This window comes from Cucumis sativus, chromosome 3 (assembly GCF_000004075.3).
Source record: "Cucumis sativus cultivar 9930 chromosome 3, Cucumber_9930_V3, whole genome shotgun sequence".
Taxonomy (NCBI): Eukaryota; Viridiplantae; Streptophyta; class Magnoliopsida; order Cucurbitales; family Cucurbitaceae; genus Cucumis; species Cucumis sativus.
Window position 1 is genome coordinate 20,011,089 of NC_026657.2, and position 18,615 is coordinate 20,029,703.

At 28.8% G+C, this 18,615-nt stretch overlaps 1 protein-coding gene across 1 annotated transcript; it reads right to left on the reverse strand.

Annotated features, from left to right (window-relative positions):
- Positions 1–2,842: 2,842 nt before the first annotated feature.
- On the reverse strand, positions 2,843–4,585 carry LOC101214521 (LOB domain-containing protein 16). Its single transcript, XM_004151989.3, has 2 exons — positions 4,148–4,585; positions 2,843–3,367 (listed from the first exon to the last, which is right to left on the reverse strand). Exons 1-2 carry the CDS (start codon positions 4,490–4,492, stop codon positions 2,987–2,989), a joined length of 726 nt encoding a protein of 241 aa, XP_004152037.2. The 5' UTR covers positions 4,493–4,585; the 3' UTR covers positions 2,843–2,986.
- Between the last annotated feature and the right edge of the window lie 14,030 nt (positions 4,586–18,615).

The window sequence follows — 18,615 nt, forward strand, 5'->3', positions numbered from 1 at the left end:
ACGTGACTTGTCAAATCAATTGATTTGATTAGGTATTAAAACATGAACCATGATTAAAATGGGAGACATGCTGATAGGTAAGGGAGAGAGAGAGAAAATAAAAGGTATTTTGCTAGCCATGGTCGAAGTGCAAATAATACATGAGCTTTTACCTTTTTTAAGAAGCAAGGTTAGGGCAAAGCAAGTGAAGTAGCTTTTGCCTATGTCTGTGTGTGTACTACCTTTTATGTTCTTTCTCTATTCTTTTCTTTTCCTTTCCACTCTCTTCATATATCTCTTTATTAAGTTCATGTCTAATTCTTTCTTGTCCTTATCCTTTTCACTTCTTTAATGCTTTCAACTTTTTTCTACGCATCATTTTCTTTATCACACTCAACTTTGATGATATATCAAATCTTCTCCCCAATAAAATAAAAAATAAATACACATTTCTAATATATAATTGTGACCAATTGTGTCCATTGGGGAATGTATATGATAAATAAAATTTTAATTTATCTCTCACGTCCTTTATAATAATTAGTTATTTGAAGGCTTAAGTATATAATTTAATGATCAAATGCGGCTCCTTGTCTATTAGGGTTTTTAATCTCTGCCATATTCATAGGATCAAAATCCCAAATAATTAATATATAATACTACTTCATGTCAGCTCACTTAGACTAGGATTATTGGTCCCTTCTTTAATTCCTCTACAATATATAGTTTAATTGTTTATTCACGTTTCATTCACTCCAATATTAATTATTTATCTACCTATATACTATGGTCAATAATAAACCATGTGAGTATTTTAAATCTATGTCGCTCTTGATATTGGAATGTTAAATGGGGTAATTCTTTAATAATTGACAATGCAAACAATAACTCAATCATGTTATTGTAAGTTGTAAATTGTGAAGTTTTCTTGCTTTTCATTCTTGGTTTTTTTCTTATCCAATACCTAATTTTTGGGATTCATGAACAACTCCAATAACATGGTTTTATCCCTGGATCATGAGAGATATATTCAATATCTAAAACAATTTATTTAATTCAACATCAACCTTACATTTATTAAAACAATTTATTTAATTCAAGATCAACCCTATATTTGTCATATACATGGACTACTTCTCTTACTTTGTCAGATAAAATCTTATATTTGTCTAATATAAATGGATCAACTCCCTCTATTATCAATTAAATATCAAAATGAAACCTCATATTGCTTATCTAATACAACTCACTTTAAAATTGGTTCTGTTTGACCCATGAGAGAACTTTCATGATAATATGCCTACATTAGCTCCAAAACTTTATAAAGCATAACTACTTTAGTCTTTGTTAAGTTACAATTTTTATTTCATTTTTTTCCGCTTTTAAACTATTTTGCTGGCAAAAAATAGATTCTAATTGATGGTAGAAATGAAAACCCTAGCTCTCGTGTGAAATGGGATAGCTATAGGTATAATATTTGAAAGTGAATCTAAAACGATGGTTAAAATCATTTTTCATATTTTTCAAATAATTTTGAAAACACATGCTTTTTAATTATTCAAAAATGATCTCTCTATTTGAAAATGTAAAAAATAAATTTAAAATCAATTTTTGGGTAATTAAGACGGGGTTAACGTCAGCTTAATAGTTTTAGAATCACATTTATGCGTGCATTTTATATACACACAAACTAAAGAGTATAATTATGTGATAAAAGAAAGGAAGAGGTAAAGTTTTGATTATGTGCATAGGAATTGGGAAAGCTGGTTAGAAAAATGATGCATTCAATCAAGGGGACACATTGCTTGGTTGTGTGAATACAAAATAAGGAAGGATTAGTTTGAAACTTAGTTTAAATGGGGACAACAAAATTAAAGGGTAGGTGCACCTAATTATTACATAACATGTAAACCCTAAACAAGAAGGGTCCACTAGAGAGCAACCTCGTGTGTTTTTGTCTTCTTTTTTTACATTTCTCAAAATGGGGATTTTAAATCTTTTCAATTCCCACCCTTTTCCTCAATCCCTATGTTGGGATCAAATTTTTTCATAACCCCAAAACCCTTTTCTATGTCAACACCCCCTGCTATATATATATTTTCTTTTCACCTAAGCTTTTTCCCTTTATGCATCTAGACGTTTATGTTGAGTTCTCATAAAATCACTTTAGATTTGAGCCTTCTAACTCTAGTTAAAATTTTCATTTGTTTGAGGTAAGAAAGAGACTTCCATGTGTGATTGTAATAATTTTACACATGGCTCAACACGTTTTTCTTTGATTGGAAGGTTTTTCATATTAATTTTTGTGTTTCTAATTTTTTATTTTAATTGTTGTGAGAGAGTTTTTTTTAACTTCTTGAATTACCAAGAAACACCATCTATGGATGTTGTTTGAAAAAATAGTCTATACAGAGATTGATATTTAGTTCTCCTTTCAAATTTTATTTTGGACTTATTTTGATTAGGGTTTAAAGAGATGTGTTATATATAAACTCTCTTACTCGTTATCAATGATTTCTTGGTATGATTCTTTGCTTGATAGGTTGTTGTCTCTGTCGCAACACTCCAAATTTTCATTTTCTATATAACCATGTTTGAAATGAGTTTTTTTTTCTTTTTTCAGTGAAATAATATATTTGATAAGCATTTAGAAATGATCCATGGTAGCACCATATAGCATATTTGTAAGTTTCTTTTCCTATCTATATATAAAATTAAATCTATTTTAACTAGCTAGCCTTACATCTATAAGAAAACAAAACAAAGCAACCAATACAGCCTAACCTAGCTATTTCAATAATCTAATTAAGGCTTTCCATTGTTATGTAACTATTTTGCTTTTAGAAATTAAAAAGAAAAAAAAAAAGAGAATAAAAATTGAACATAAATGGCTCATATAGTCACTATATACACACAACTTTTTGGTCTCATAAAATGACTATAGATATATCATCAAAATCCACTGTACTTCACAAAATTACACATGACTTTTTTCTTCATCAATTAATTAATTTCTCATCATTCTAAGGGCCAAAGCATGGAGTTCCCCAAGATCAGCATGAGAAGAAGAAGGTAATTTTTTTCTGGGAAATGGTTGAAGAAATTGAGGTTCTTGTGATGATCTGCTTAATTGGCTCTCATGAAATAATTGATTTTGATTAATGAATAACAATGCTTCATCATTGTTGGCAGCTGATTCTAGAGAGCTTTGTGGGCTTGGGTTGTTCGTAATTTGAGTTTGATAATTATTACTTGGAATTGATCCATTGGAGAGATTGTTGTTATTGAAATCGCCTGTCCATTGAATCTCCATATTACTTCCTGAATCCATTAGGGTTTCTGCAAGTTGAGCCTTGGCATGCATCAGCTGTGTTTGCAAGTATGCCACCTTCAAAAACCAAAAATAAATAAATTCCTTCAGTTCAAACTTGTAATTCAGAACGTCTGTTTGTCTCGAAGTTTGATTAAAAGACAATTCAAACTAACCTTGAATCGCGTGAGAAAAGAAAAGAGAGGACTTGTTTTATAGATTAAAAAGTTGATGCTTTTAAAGTTCTCACTTAGATTAATGGATTAATCAGGTGAAATTTTGCATCTCCAATATGATTTTTTTTTTCTTTTTTTCTTTGGCTTTCACAATGAAAACAAACAGCAAAACAAAAAATTATTGTTGTGTAGTTTTTCAATAGACGATCGCCACTAAGCTAAAAAAATTTGTATGGGTTATAAAAAAATTAATCTAACTTTTAGGCTCCAATTAACTATCATTTGTTTTTAAATTTTCTGTTTCTATTTGTTTTTTCACCCTTGTTCTACAAGGTTTTAATTAGTCTTATTCGAAGGGGAAAAACATTTCAAATTCTTAGCTAAATTTAAAGAACAGCACAATTAATTCTCATTTTTTTCACTTTGAAATTATGAAACTTTAATTTTACTTTTGAAAAATGGCCTAAATAAATTAAATCAAATAACGAAACCAGGAAATTCACAAATGAATTAAATAGTTATATTGTTAGGTTTTTAATATTAAAAACTCAAACAGAGCTAGCCTAAAAAAACAGATCTTTTATTCATATTCTTAATCATTCATCACCAGAAAATTAAACGACAATGAATCTGATCGAGCTAATAAGTGATGATAACTAAAGAAAAACAAAATGATTGACACCTGTTGTTGAAGAGCAAAAATATGAGCAACACAACCATAAACAGGATCGTGAATCCTTGCTTGAGCTTCATAGGCAATAGTAACAACAGCTTCACAACGATCATGAACAGGAACATGAAGCAACAACTTTGAGACATTACTTGCTCCAAAGACCTTATGAATGGCAGCAAATCGTGCAGCCCCTTGTTCTGAACAAAAATAAGGAGCAAATATACAATCAGCCACACATTTTCTCCTTAGAAACTTGCATGCTCCACACGGGGAACCACCGCCACCGCCACTGCCACTGCCGCCACCTCCCCCCGACATGCTTGTGTTGGTGGATGTAGAAGAAGAAGAAGCCATGGGAAAATAGAAGAAATGGCCGTGCACGAGTAGACTAGAAAAAAGTGCAAAGAAAGAAGAGAGTAAAGGGGATAAGGGAGTGGGCGTGTGGTTTTTCTTATATAAAGGAGTGTGAAAGGGAGACATGGAAGGTTTGTGTGTTGTGTTATTAGGGAACATCTCTCTTCCAAATAAACTCCAATTAATTTTAGTACTATCCTAATACATATTTCTCTTTCTACCCCTCTTTGACATGTATATTAGTTTTTGTTGTGTAAATCTATACCAATTAATTTTATTAAATGTATATGTGTTTTAGCATTGTTTATATAACAAATCAAAAACTAAATTAAAATAGAAATTTCTTTTAAAGTTTAGGATAAAAATGAGATTTAAACGTACAATAAAATTACTCTACTATATATATATATGCGCAATAAGTTTAATAAATTATAAAAATGTTTATTAAAATTTGGTGAATGGATCTCCTATTAAATTTCTTGGTTATGGGTGAAGAGTCAAAACTTTCTTTTTTAAAAAAAGAATAATAATAATAAATAAATAAAAAGAAAATGTTATAGTTTTTGGTTTGATTGATGGGTTGTAATAAAATAGTAATTAAAATTTTGTTTTCCGCCGAACGCCGCACCTAAGAATTGCTGCGTTTTGTCGCTTTCCGCTTTTTAAAATTTTTTAATTAAACTATAAATTAGAAATTTATGTGTCCCCACCAGCCATTAAATTTAAACCAGTTTTTTCCTTTTTCTTTTTATTTTTATTATACTTTTTCTTTCTTTGTTTTCGAAACATAATAATTGAAAACACATTAAGTTTAGCGATTAAGTTTCTTAATAATTATTATTACCCAAACATATATGCAACCATTCAAACAAAACTATACTTATATGTTCCAAACATCAGGTACGTTCTGCATAATCAAATTAAATAATAATGTTAAGAATACATTATCATATTGGGCGCTCCATCTTACTTTAGTGGATGAAAACTTATTACAAATTTCATAAGTTTAACTAAATCATACTACTTTTAGTGGATGAAAACTTATTACAAATTTAATGGGTTGAACTAGAAGTAAGAATATATCATGTGAATGTTTTTCGAATATATTTTATGGGTTCTATTAAGGTTTCAATATCACTCTATCTAAAAACAAAAATGGTGGTGGGTAGTTTTTCTTTAATAATATATAGCAAATATAATATATGGTTTAATTAATTTTGTAAATATGACAAAATTCTCTTTCTTTTAAATTTTTTTTTATTTTAAACATGTTATTATTCTCAAACTTTTCTTAACGTATTTTTTCTTCCATATTTTTTAGTATAACTATCCTTTCTTACGTTCTTTGCAATTCGTTCTTCCTCATCGATAGACTTTAATTGATTTTCAAAATTAGTAAAGGTGTCTTCATTTGTGAATTGTTTGTCAAGTCATACGAAACCTAAATGAACATGGAGTCCTGATTTTGATTTCGTCCTTGTGGTTTTAAGTGTTCGGTTGTTTGTATTTTTCATTGATTTGAAAAGTTTTTTAAGTTTTATTTTTTATTTTGCTTCTTTTTACTTTCTGGTTTTGAAATGGATGTACTACTATTAGGCATTCAAGAATTCTTTTCTTTTCTATTGTATTAAATCTTGATTTTAGGATACTAATGGTACATTAATTGTAACTTGATATATAATGGTTGTTGATATGAGAAATTTAACTCCAATTGTGATTGTTTTCATTTTAACTTGATATACTTATATTATATATATTAGTTGATTGATATATTCACTACATGATTTTTCATTTTTTTTCAAAATTTTTGCAGTTCATTGTAGTTATGGTTAAGAATATAATAAATTTTGTATCGAGTGTATAAACCAATGCATTCTTAAGTATATGAACGATATAACTCAGTGTACTATTATCAAGTATATCAACAATATATTAGTAAAGTAATATCAACATATCAGTAAAGTAAATCATTATTAAGTATATCAATCAAGTTTACAAGTGTATATCAATAGTATATTTAATCAATTAAGTGTAACAGTGGAGAATATTAACTGTACAGTACATTACGTGTATCAAGGGTATCAAATTTGCTGAGTGTACCGCAATGAAACATAACAAGTTTATCAGCAATGCACCAACTGTATTAAACTTATCGTTGAATCATTCAAATGTATCTAATCAAGTGTCACTACAAGAAAATGGAGTTCTCGCGATGTAGAAGCATGCGTCAGGATAAAAGATGTAAAGAAAAAGAAGCTTTATTTCCCTGACGCCATAAAACGTAGTCACTTATGGCTTCGGACTTAGGTGGTTCTCACAACATTTTCAGGCTGCATCGAGAGAAACCCTGTTAATATAGTATTATGTGTTCACAGAACACAAGACACCACGAGAGAAAAGAGAAAAACGAAAGAGAAAAGAGAGAGAGTCGTCGTCTGCCATCTGTCATCCGTCGTGAGCCATCGTCGCCCAATCGTTGCATGCCGCTCACCCTCCTCCTTTCGTCATCGAGTTACTTTGTCGTCTCTACATTTCGGTAAAGAGTTGTGTTTCTTTTTTTTCCTAAATAAATGAATATTAATATATTGTATATTAGATTATGTTGTATGTATAGATTGTGGATTGTATATTGTATATTGTATTTATATTATATGTATAGTATAGGTTGTATAGTGTATGTATGCTTGATATTAAATTTGTTGTATATTTCAGCATTACGGTCTGCTATTGAAGCAACAAAGAAAGAAAAGGAAGAGTATTAGAAGACTATAGAGGAGCTTAGGTGAAAAAATTTAAAACTCGAATATGCAATGGAGGAGCTCAACATCAAGAAATCGGAATTAGAAAGTTAAATAGTAGTTAGTCAAGAAAATAGAGGAAGATGACTGAAGGAACATAGAGGACCTCGAATCCAAAAATTCAAAATTGGAACGTGAAAAGAGGGAAGTTGAACATTATTACGAGCTACATCCTCGAATCCAAAATTAAATAATAATAAATTTAAAAAACTGGACATGAGTTGCGTCCTTGAATCCAAATATTAAATAATAAAAAATTATAAAAAATATTATAAAAAAATTTCCAATGCATAAAACGCATCGTCATGGACGCCTATACCGATGATGTGTCGATTTTTCCTTTATGACGATGAGGAAGATGACGTCGGCAATACTGGAGGTGTGTGGTTGTTTCTTTATTTTCATAATAACATACATGTGTTACTTAGGACTTAGTCATAGTAATATAACATATGTCTAATGCATCTGCAATACTTCACCAAGTAGGTTCACTGCACGTACTGTGTTTGCCATATTTTTTTTGTATTGTGTGGTTCATTCTATGCGATATGTCATGACTCATGATCATAGCATGAGAAGTGCTTACTATATGTACCTCTTTATCGCATGAAGCCTAAGTCATTGTTGAACCCAAGTTTTCATACTGTTTGCCCAAATGCAAGCGAAATAGTAGGTTTACCTATGTGATTCAAGGTCGAACATGGAGAATTGTTTCAAGATACTAGTTCTAGGGTCTTACCCATCTGTAGGCGTTATAATGATGGGATTAAAAGAATAATGAAATAACTAATGCTACTTATTGACACCTATAGACTCATGCACAAAGGGTAAAACATGATAGAATGGAAGGTTTAGCGAACTAACTTGAGTAAAGAAGGCGGTGAAAAAAGGTTTCATGCTATTAGGCGAATACGCTACATGACTACCTCAATGCGATATATCCCACCAAACTATCTTATGATTAAGACGTGCTCCTCTCAGAGTCATTGAACATCACACTTGGTCTCCTTTCGGGATCTAAATGACTAAGGCTAACTAGATGGTTTATATCTAGTAATACTTATTTATTCTACTTAGAAGGCTTTGCATTTAAGGACAACAACCTCCCGGTGTCTCAGTCCACACTTGTTCACCTTTCAGAATACAAATGATAGAAGTCTCCTTGCAAAGTTGAGAAAACTCTTCCTTGCATGTGTTAGCTATGTCCTTGCTACTTACTCTCTCGAAAAGTTGGCGACATACACTGGACAAGTGTAAAGTGTAGCTCAGCTAACACACTACGCAGAATGAATGAAGAATACTTATCAAGAACAAATCTGTAACGACCCAACTCTCTTACTAAGTTGAATTCATTACCATTTAAATAAATATAGGTTTTTTTTAAATACAAGAAAATACTAAAATTTAACGAAATATTTTAAATATTTAGTTAAGACAAATAGTAAAATATAATAAGAGAGAATTAAATAATTAAATAACTAATTAAAATTATCAACATATTGTATCGAAAGTACAACTACAATATTGTATTGGAAGGAATTTGGAGATTTTTAACATCGCCCAATTTGTGGTAAGTCTCAGTACAAAATAAATGATAACAGAGGAATTTTTTTTTTTTTTTTTGCATAAGGTATTGTGCCATTTTTCGTTAATATCGAGATTAAAACAATTGTTTGCATCACAAGAAGGCTCTTCTGACATGAGATGTCATAAAGATAAGCGAGTCAAAAAAAAGGTATGTGTTAAAACATCCAGCTGATGCAGATGACTGAAAGCATTTTAATTGTGAATTTCTTGATTTTGTTTCAGATTAACGAAATGTTCGTTTGGGATTAGCTTCAGATGGGTTTAATTCATTTGAAAATATGAGTGCCCCTGCAGTATGTGGTCTGTGGTGATAATCCCTTAGAATTTGTCACCTTAGAAATGCATAAAAGAGTACAACTTCTTCATATATATCATTGCTCGTACTTGGTCAAAGAAGTGGAGGGGTTGGGGAGGCTTAAACGTCACTTTGAAGGTTTAAATGTAATTGTTACCTTCAGTGGCATGCTGAAGTGAGTTTATGTGTAAGTTGAGTCTCTATTGTTCCACATTTGTAGAAAGAGTGAAAGTTGGGAGATTGTTCAAAATCATTATCATTTTGTTTTCATTAAGTTTTAAAGAAATATTTTGTTAAACAATCACGTAGGAAGTTAAATGATCGTATGGAAAGTAAGTCGGTCGTTGATCGTGTAAGAAGTAAACGATCGTTTGAAGGTATAAAGCTAAATGATCCCATAATATGGTAAACAATCATATAGAAAGCTAATTTGTCGAATAAAAAGCTAAACGATCGTGTAAGAGGTTGAACGATCGTATAGAAAGCTAAACAATCATGTAGCCTTGTAGGATAAACGATTATGATAACGTTTCCTACACAACCAAACATAGTTATATATAATTTATTCCCATACATTATATTTCCAGGGGTTGTAGTTGATTATTTTTTGTTTCTAAGTTTTGGTTTTTGGCATCCACGCATTTTGAGATCTTTGAAGTTTGAATAATGTACTTTACATTCATGTTATTATAGGTGTGGACTTATTCAAAGATGGCGTCCAGCGATAAGAGACGATGTTGTAACGTTCCAAGCCCTAGGATTACGATGGACATATAACGCCTCGAGTTTAGGAGGGGGATATGAATGAACCGGTATCACATATGAATAAGAGGAATCCTAAGGACATAAAAAAATAAGGTTAAGAAAGACTTAAAAGAATTCAAAGTTACAACCTATACCAACAAAGTGCGCCTTTCTTTTCAGTGGCTCGATTAGGAACTCGAAAGTTAAGTGTGCTTAGCTTGGTGCAATTCTATGTTGGGTGACCTTCTGAGAATTTTCCTAGAATGCATGAGTGATGACAAAGCTGCTGAAAGAACTCGTGTTGATTTGTGGGGAGAACTTTCACTCTAATAAGCATTTAAGACAAGTAAAGATGATGTTGTCATGTTGTAGAGGATGTAGGTAAATGTCGAGGATCCAAATTTCAAATCCTAGGTCTGGGGCGTTACAGATGTTTTTTTTTTTTTTTTTTTTTTATGTATTTGTTTCAAATAAACATTATTGTAAGACACTTTTTTTATATATGAAACATGGTCTAATTTTATAAATTAAAATTTAGTATTTCAATGTATTTATTAATTTTGTGTTTGTTTTGTTTGAAACTTTTTATTGAATTTAATTAAATCGAATTGAACTAAAAAAAGTACCACGTGTTAAAAAATGAAAATAATAAGTGAAAAAGAAGTAAAACAACAAAAACATAATCTCACGACGCACATAGACGTCGGAAGTTGTTCATAGCTCTTGATGTGTTGTGAAGCACGTTGGGAGAGAGACTATTCCCGACTCGCTTCATTTGGGTGTCGAGAGTTCATCAAGACTAAAGAACTTTCAACGACGATTCATATAAGCATCTCAATGCATTTCTCCCAACTTGTCTTCTGACCATTTTATATGCATCGGAAAATCCTTTTTCGACGCATTTCGATATACATCCTGACGATGTTATGCGTCAGGAGAGCCACTATTTCTTGTAGTATGTATTAAGGTCTAAAGTGTATCAAGAAGTATAAAATATATCAAGTGTATTAAGGAGTATCATGTCTATCAAGGGACATTAGGTGTGTATCAGATGTATCAAATATATATCAATAACGAGGGCATTCGTGGCATTTTACATTTTGTATATGTGAGTTGGATTTTGTTATTTTTGTAAACAACAAAAGTGTGTATATGCTTAATTATTTTGAATCTAATTCATATATTTGCAACTATTCCTAAAAAGTATTGGCCGCTCGTCATATGAAACAAATTAAATATGTGTTTGATAAATATTATCCAGTGATTGAGTAAGACATAATTTTATTTAACTTATATGTTGATATTTAATAGATTAATTTTTATAAAAAAATTATAATTTGTATATTTTACTTTACAAATTATATTATATCTTACGATTTAAATAAGACATTTTTAAAAATAATAAAATAAATTAAAATATTTACAACCTATAGCAACTAAACTTTATCTGTATCTATTAAGTGCCACTGATATGGCTATCAATATCTATGGATAGAATTCGAAAATTTTATTATATGTTATAAATATTTTGAGTATATTTTGATGGTTCACATTAGAATTTTTCTTCATTCCTTCATTTAAGACTCATTTTAGAGACATCTTAATGTCTCACAAAATCACGACCACTTACCGTGTTTCTTAGAATAATATTTTTTTCTTTTAAGCTTGAACATTTTAAAAGAGTCACATTACTTAGGTTGGAATTTATTTTATGTAATAAAATTTGGAAGAAGTTAAGAAAAGGATGGTTATAAAAATATCAAATCAAATCCAAAAGAAATGGATTTAGGAGAGGTCATTGATAATAAGAAGAAATAGATTTAAGAGAGGTCAAATTTGCCACATAACATGGTAGGTTGAAAGTTATAAATTTTGTAAACAAGAAGGAGACTTCTTTACTGGAACTAAAGAAGAGTATTTTTTGTTTGTGAAAGATCTGTTAACAAAATCAAATGGAACTAAATCATAAAATACCCAATTAACCTAAACTATATATCTTAAATATGTTAGGATAGGAGAGTTTTAGATTTAAGCTATTAATGAATTCTCACCTAATGGTACTATATATCAATATTCAAACATGTAGTTAACATATAATAATATGCTATATCTAATTTGTGAGGCCAGACTCTTCATTTTTATCCAGTGGAGTATGTGCCATGTATAACTTAAAACTTTTTCATTATTTCCTTTTGTCATTTACCTACCATGTTCTTCCAAATTAATGATGATTTTTATTTAAAGAACAAATGAAATGTTAATTTTAAAATATGTTTATTTCTAAGTGTAGTTTAAACATATAAAAGCTCTTACCTTTTGAAATCTCTCAAAGCGTCACTAAGTGGAGTAAGTATATATATATATATAAAAGCTCAACTATTCAATTTCTTTTGGAATAATATTTTTGTTCTACACTTAATGATGGTCCCGATCCTCCTCCACATCTTTGTTTGATTGGTTCCATTAATTTTTTTTTGGAAGAATTTTGTGTTCGCTGCCACCCAACGCTTTTCACTCAATAACCAAGTATGTTAACTATGGGCCTTTCATACTAGGAAGCTAAGTAAGTTTCTTCTCTTTATACACTGTTTGACCATATTTTCAAAAAAAATTTATTCATAGAGTTGAATTTGAGTTGATGTTGTATTTTTTGTTGATTTGATGTGATGTGGTTCGATCTCTAGAATTTGATGCTCTGATTTTCTCTCGATTGGATGCTTACGCTTGATTTGAGAAAGCAGAACATGTGATGTTCTTGAAGTTGAAGTCTTAGAAGAAAGTTTGTATCTCCAAATAAGCTTTAGTCTTCCAAGGAAGTTGGAGTTTTAGAAGAAAGCTTGTAGAAGTTGGAGTCTTGAAAGAAAACTTATATGTTCAAAAGTCTTGTAGACTCCAACTTGGAAGTTGTAGAAGTTGGAGTCTTGAAAGAATTTGATGCTCTCATTTTCTCTCGATAGGAAGTCTTGTAGCTCTCGGAAGAATTCTCTCCAACATATATGTGAGAAATTCCTCTATTTATAGAGTTCTCTGTTGGGCTTTATGGACTTAAGCTTTGTTAGTCCATGGACCAGATTCATGGGATCAACCACATGGATTTGTGTCAAATTTAGTCTTTGAGCTCAATTAAGCTTATTTTTTGGCACAATTGAATTTAATTCAAGTAAATAATATTTAATTAAACTAAAACAATTAATTTGATTCAACGGTTGTGATGAAAACATGTGACATTATTAGAATTGATCAATTTATATTTTCAATTTGAATTTGGAACACATATCAAATTTTTAATTAGTTCCAAATTCAATTATTTACAATTTTCATCAATATTTTATAAATGATGTGTCAATTTTTTATTGGTCTCAAAATTTCAAAATTTCATATTGAATAAATGTCCCATAAAACGAAAACATTTCTAAAATAAATAGACTTAAGTATATAATTACTGGTTAGAGAGGACACACAAATCTAGATACCAAAAAAAAAATCTAATATATAAAAGAGAAACAAAATTATTAATAACCAAATTTGAGGGTTGTTTTAGTCCTTCTTAGAAAATAATGAAGAGGAAGTAGTCGACAATTGTTACGGTGGAGAAAGAGAAAAAAAAACAAAAAGTTGTTTGGTTAATTTACTTGAGATTTGTATAAATTTATTTGATATATTTTTTTAGGTTAATTTACATTAATATAACAAAATTAAAAAATATTTACAACCTAGCTAATAAAAAAAGTTAAAATATTTACAAATTAGGTAATTAAAGAAAGTTAAATTAAAACCTACCGTTGTTATTTGAAAAAATTTAGACAAAAGACTTAAATTTAGTAAAAAAATTTACAAATGTTCTAATTATGATTTATTTTCTTGACTAGGTTTTCATTTTATATTAAATTCAATTTGTTAGGTAAATGATAACTTTGTTAATTATTAATTGTATTTATTAATAGAATATTTATTACTTTTGCAATAAATTAAATACCGTAAAAATTTTATCTTATTTGGTAATAATATTTTTAATTATACTACAAAATAATTATTTTCATTTTTGTGTCCAAACTAAAAGCTTTCTTCTCACGATTATCAATTCCGGCATTGGCTTCCAGCATCGGTTTTCTTCTTTGATTTGTATTTCAAAAAATTGCTTTATTCTTGTGCTTCGATTTGCTATAGAAAATGTAATTAGCCTTTTTTTCTTCTTTCATTTTTCGTTTCTTATATTGTTTCTTCTTTTGTTTCGTAATATTTTTTTCCTTAAAATTTTGTTATTCTTTCGTTCCGTAACATATATTTTGGTAATGTTCCTTCTATTTTGTTCAATTTTTTATTATTTAGTTCATCTTTCTGTCATGCTCGACATAAATTTTTTTTTAAATGTTTCGTCATTCGTATATACTATAGTATACCATTTAATAATAAATTTATATTTTGTGATTTATCACATATATACTGCTGCATATATTCAATAATACATACATATATTCTTTTTCATGTTCTGTGATTTTTTCTTATTGCGTATACATATCAATATATACACAGATTATATATTCATTTAATTTTTTATTTATTATTTTTTACAAATATACTACCATTCACATTTTGTGATTTGTTACATATATACTACTGCATATATTCAATAATACATCCATAGATTTTTTCTCCATGTTTTGTGGTTTTTTCTTATTGCATTTATATACCACTGTATACACAGAATATATATTCGATCAGTATTTTTTAAAATTCTTACATATATACTACTCCATAATACATATTTGTTATATATATACTACTTCATATATTCAATAATACATAAATAGTGTTATCTTCAATATAGTCAATATACGCATAATGTATTTTGAATACGGAATATAAATTCTTACTGACCTTAAATTTTTGTCAATTTTTTTCTCGAAAGATCACTGTACCAATTAGCCATTGATGTTATCCTTCTTCACCGCTTATACTTCCCACATCTTTTATTATTCGGTGTCTTTTGTGAAGAATTAATATTCAACGTATTCAAATAATGAAACTTTTACTTTATTTTTTTAATTTTCTAAATCGTAACTCACGTCCCTGATCATTTCTCTCCTTGTCGGTCCACCTTCTATAGACAAATTGATATAATAACTTTTCGTTCATAAAATATACACCATATTATTTAATATATACTATAATTAATAAATAAACGAAAAAAAAAAGAATGGATGAAGAGAGAGATTGGAAAGTGAGAGAGAGATCGAGAGGAAATATTTTTTTGAACAAAATCACCAAAATAAAAATAATTAAGGAAAAATTCGTATTTTAGTATTACCATAACAAAATTAATCACTTACCATATTTACATAAGATATCTAATAAATACAAATATTAATCATGATCCACTTTTCTTTTTTCTTTTTTCTTTTTCTATTTTTAAATTTATTATTAATAATAAAGATGGATTAAATTAGTCATCTAGATCTTATATTTGTCTAAAATATTAGACAATTTAGGACATTGCCGAAAAATTTAAGAAATTTGGGTTAACCTTGTAATATGTTATACCATTTTAGGCTATCTTAGTTAAAAACACTTGTTTTTTTATAAATTTCAGATTTGCCTTTTGTTGTTTTTTAATATTCCATGGTCATTCAATTCACTTTACTTCTTTTTCTTCTTCTTTGCAATTTATTATTCTCCACCTCGTATTATTAATTTCTTCATATTAGTACTTCTTCATATTCTCACTTTTTGTTTGCGATTGCTTCATTTCCTCTTCCAGAATTCCTTCATTCTTCTTCATCTCTCATCTTTTTTTATTCTTTTTGATACAAGATCTAAACGATATTGGTATATAATTTAAATGATCGTGTACCAATATCTAAATGATTAGTTGTTTATCTCAAATAGACCACTATCACTAATAGATCATTTAGATTTGGTAAGAGATCAAACGAATGAGTACAAGACCGTTTAAACTGAGTACAAGGGTACAAGATCATTTAGACTGGGTACAAGATCGCTTAGACTAGGTACAAGATCACTTAGATAGATACAAAATCGTTTAGATTGAGTACAAGATCATTTAGACTAGGTACAAGATCGCTTAAACTAGGTATATAAGATCATTCAGACTATGTATAAGATCGTTCAGACTGAGTACAAGGGTACAAGATCATTTAAATAGGTAAGAAATCGTTTAGATAGGTACGAAATCGTTTAGACTAGATACAAAATTGTTTTTAATCATTTTTTCATGCATGTTTGATCGAGGAGTATTTTTGTTGCTTCAAGTTTTGGGCTTGTGGGATTTTCGTTTCCAAAATTGTTCTATGGTGTATAAATATTTTCACGTTTTGTTATAGTTTTGGGAAAAAAAAATCCTATTTTTTATTTAATTTTAATTTTAATTTTTACTTATTAATTACTAATTTTCATGTTACCTTTATGTTTTTCTTTTACTTTCAATAATTTTACATTCTCACAATTTTTAATCTCTTTTTTTTATCTAATTTTTTGTTTCTAAAACGGAAAAAAAGAAGTTTAAGTCAACAATTCAACTTTTGTGAAACAAAAGTAATAATAAATTTCTACACATTTTTTCTTTTTATAGAAATTTTGATGTTTATTATGATGATTGCCTCAAATTTGATCAGTCTTAGAGTTGATTTAATTATATGAGTAAATTTGTATTAATTGTATTAACTCAATCTCAATTATGAGGTGATATGAGTATAAATATTAAGATTGAGTTAGTGGATTTGGTTAGATGAAAAATTAGTCTAATTACATTTTGACCATTGCTTATCTCTAAAACAAGTATTTTAGGGCAATAACATGAAAATAATTTTATTTTCAGTTATCCTCTTTTAAATGATTTAGTTGAAAATAACACAAATAAGAAAGAGATATGGAATAACCATTTGAGATAATTAGGCAGGGAAATATAGAATGAGAATCACATGAAAGATATTTAGGAATAGATTACGAAAATTATTTTAATCAAAGATTTCTTTTAGTGTTAATCCAATTAATATATTCATTCCTATTAGGATTTGTTTTAAATTATGAATTGTGCTTATTCCAATTGTAAACTAATTTAAATTTAAAAAAAATTAAATATTAAACTTACATAATTATAAAAGCCAAACCCATCCTAACATAAAAGTTCTTTAAACTGAGTTGGTTCCACAAATTTGTTAATAGTTATAGTTCACTTTTAACTTTTGGAAAATTATTATAGTAAAAATATATTTTTATCATGAAATTAAAAAGGTATCATAAAAAAGGTGTATTTTAAAAAATATAATAAACCGACAAAATAAATAAACTGTATAAAATAATTTTGAAAATGAAAAAAGACCATAGGTTCACAATGAAAAATACAAAAAATGTCTCCGTCAACACACAATTAATAGGCCACATGCCCACATGTAATTCTTCTTCTTACGATGATGATACAATCATACAGAAAATAATAAACGATCATGTAGGTAGTATCAACACCAGCCACACATGTACGTGTAATTCTTCTTCTAAACGATCATGATACGCGATCATGTAGAAAATGTTATACGATCGTGTAGGTAGTATCAACACCAGCTACACACGCGCGTGTAATTCTTCTTCTAAACAATCATGATACGCGATCGTGTAGAAAATGATACACGATCACGTAGTTCATGATACACGATCACATAGTTTATGATACACAATTGTTAGTTCACGATAAATGATGGTTTTAAAAAAGCGCTAGTAAACGTTTGTGTAGATGATGATACATAATCATGTGCAGCTTAATGATACACAATCGTGTAGTTCATGATAAATGATAGTTTTGAAAAGCCCTAGTAAACGATTGTGTTGATCATGATACACGATCATGTAGTTGATGATAAACGATGGTTTTGAAAAGTCTTATGGTAAACGATCATGTAGTTCATCTTTGTCCACAACACATCGAAAAAATAATAATACAAGATTGATGATTGATTGAAAACAAAGATAATAATAGTAGAAGTGTAATGAAAAAAAAATTGTAGAACAATGATCATGATTTCAAAAAAAATATACAACAAAAATTGCATAAGAACAAGAGAATGAAGAAATTGGAGTAGCGCGAAATTTAAAAGCGACGAGGCCAAACTTAAAATATTTTAAAAAATGATCGATTTTATGGACTTTTCATTTTGCTATATAGGTAAAAAATATGTTGATGTTTTGTTATATTTATGAAAATTAATTTTTAAAAAAATAGGGTGAAGTTTACATGTGATTATGAAATGGTTGTAATTAGTGTGATAATACAAAAAGATTAAATATTAAATTAATTTGAGTTATTAAATGCTAATTTTGAATAATAACAAAACCAGGTCCAAGGACATAATAAGAATTGATGTAAAAAAAAATAATATGTGTGTGTATGAAAGGTATATTCATCCAGCATTTATCTTTTAAGGTAAAAATTTATATTCCAATAGTTCTCAACTCTTATAAATTTTCGACTTATCTTATATAGATCCAAATTTTACCCTAAACGTTTAGATTCCGATAGATACAATAAAATAAAAAAAATTATTCATGCCATAAGTCCTGTATTTCAACTAGTACTTAAAAAATAAGGCAATACTAATCTCTATTCACATAATAACTTTTATATTTAACGAAAGCCCACTTATACATAGTTGTGCCTACATTTTTCTACAATACTTCAAGAAGGAAGG

Bases quoted from the DNA above. Each gene is read 5' to 3' on its own strand.
- LOC101214521 (XM_004151989.3), bottom strand. From the start codon at position 4,492: ATGGCTTCTTCTTCTTCTACATCCACCAACACAAGCATGTCGGGGGGA. The intron at 3,368-4,147 runs GTGTCAATCATT...TGGTTTTTGAAG, and splicing joins TTTTTGCTCTTCAACAACAG to GTGGCATACTTGCAAACACA.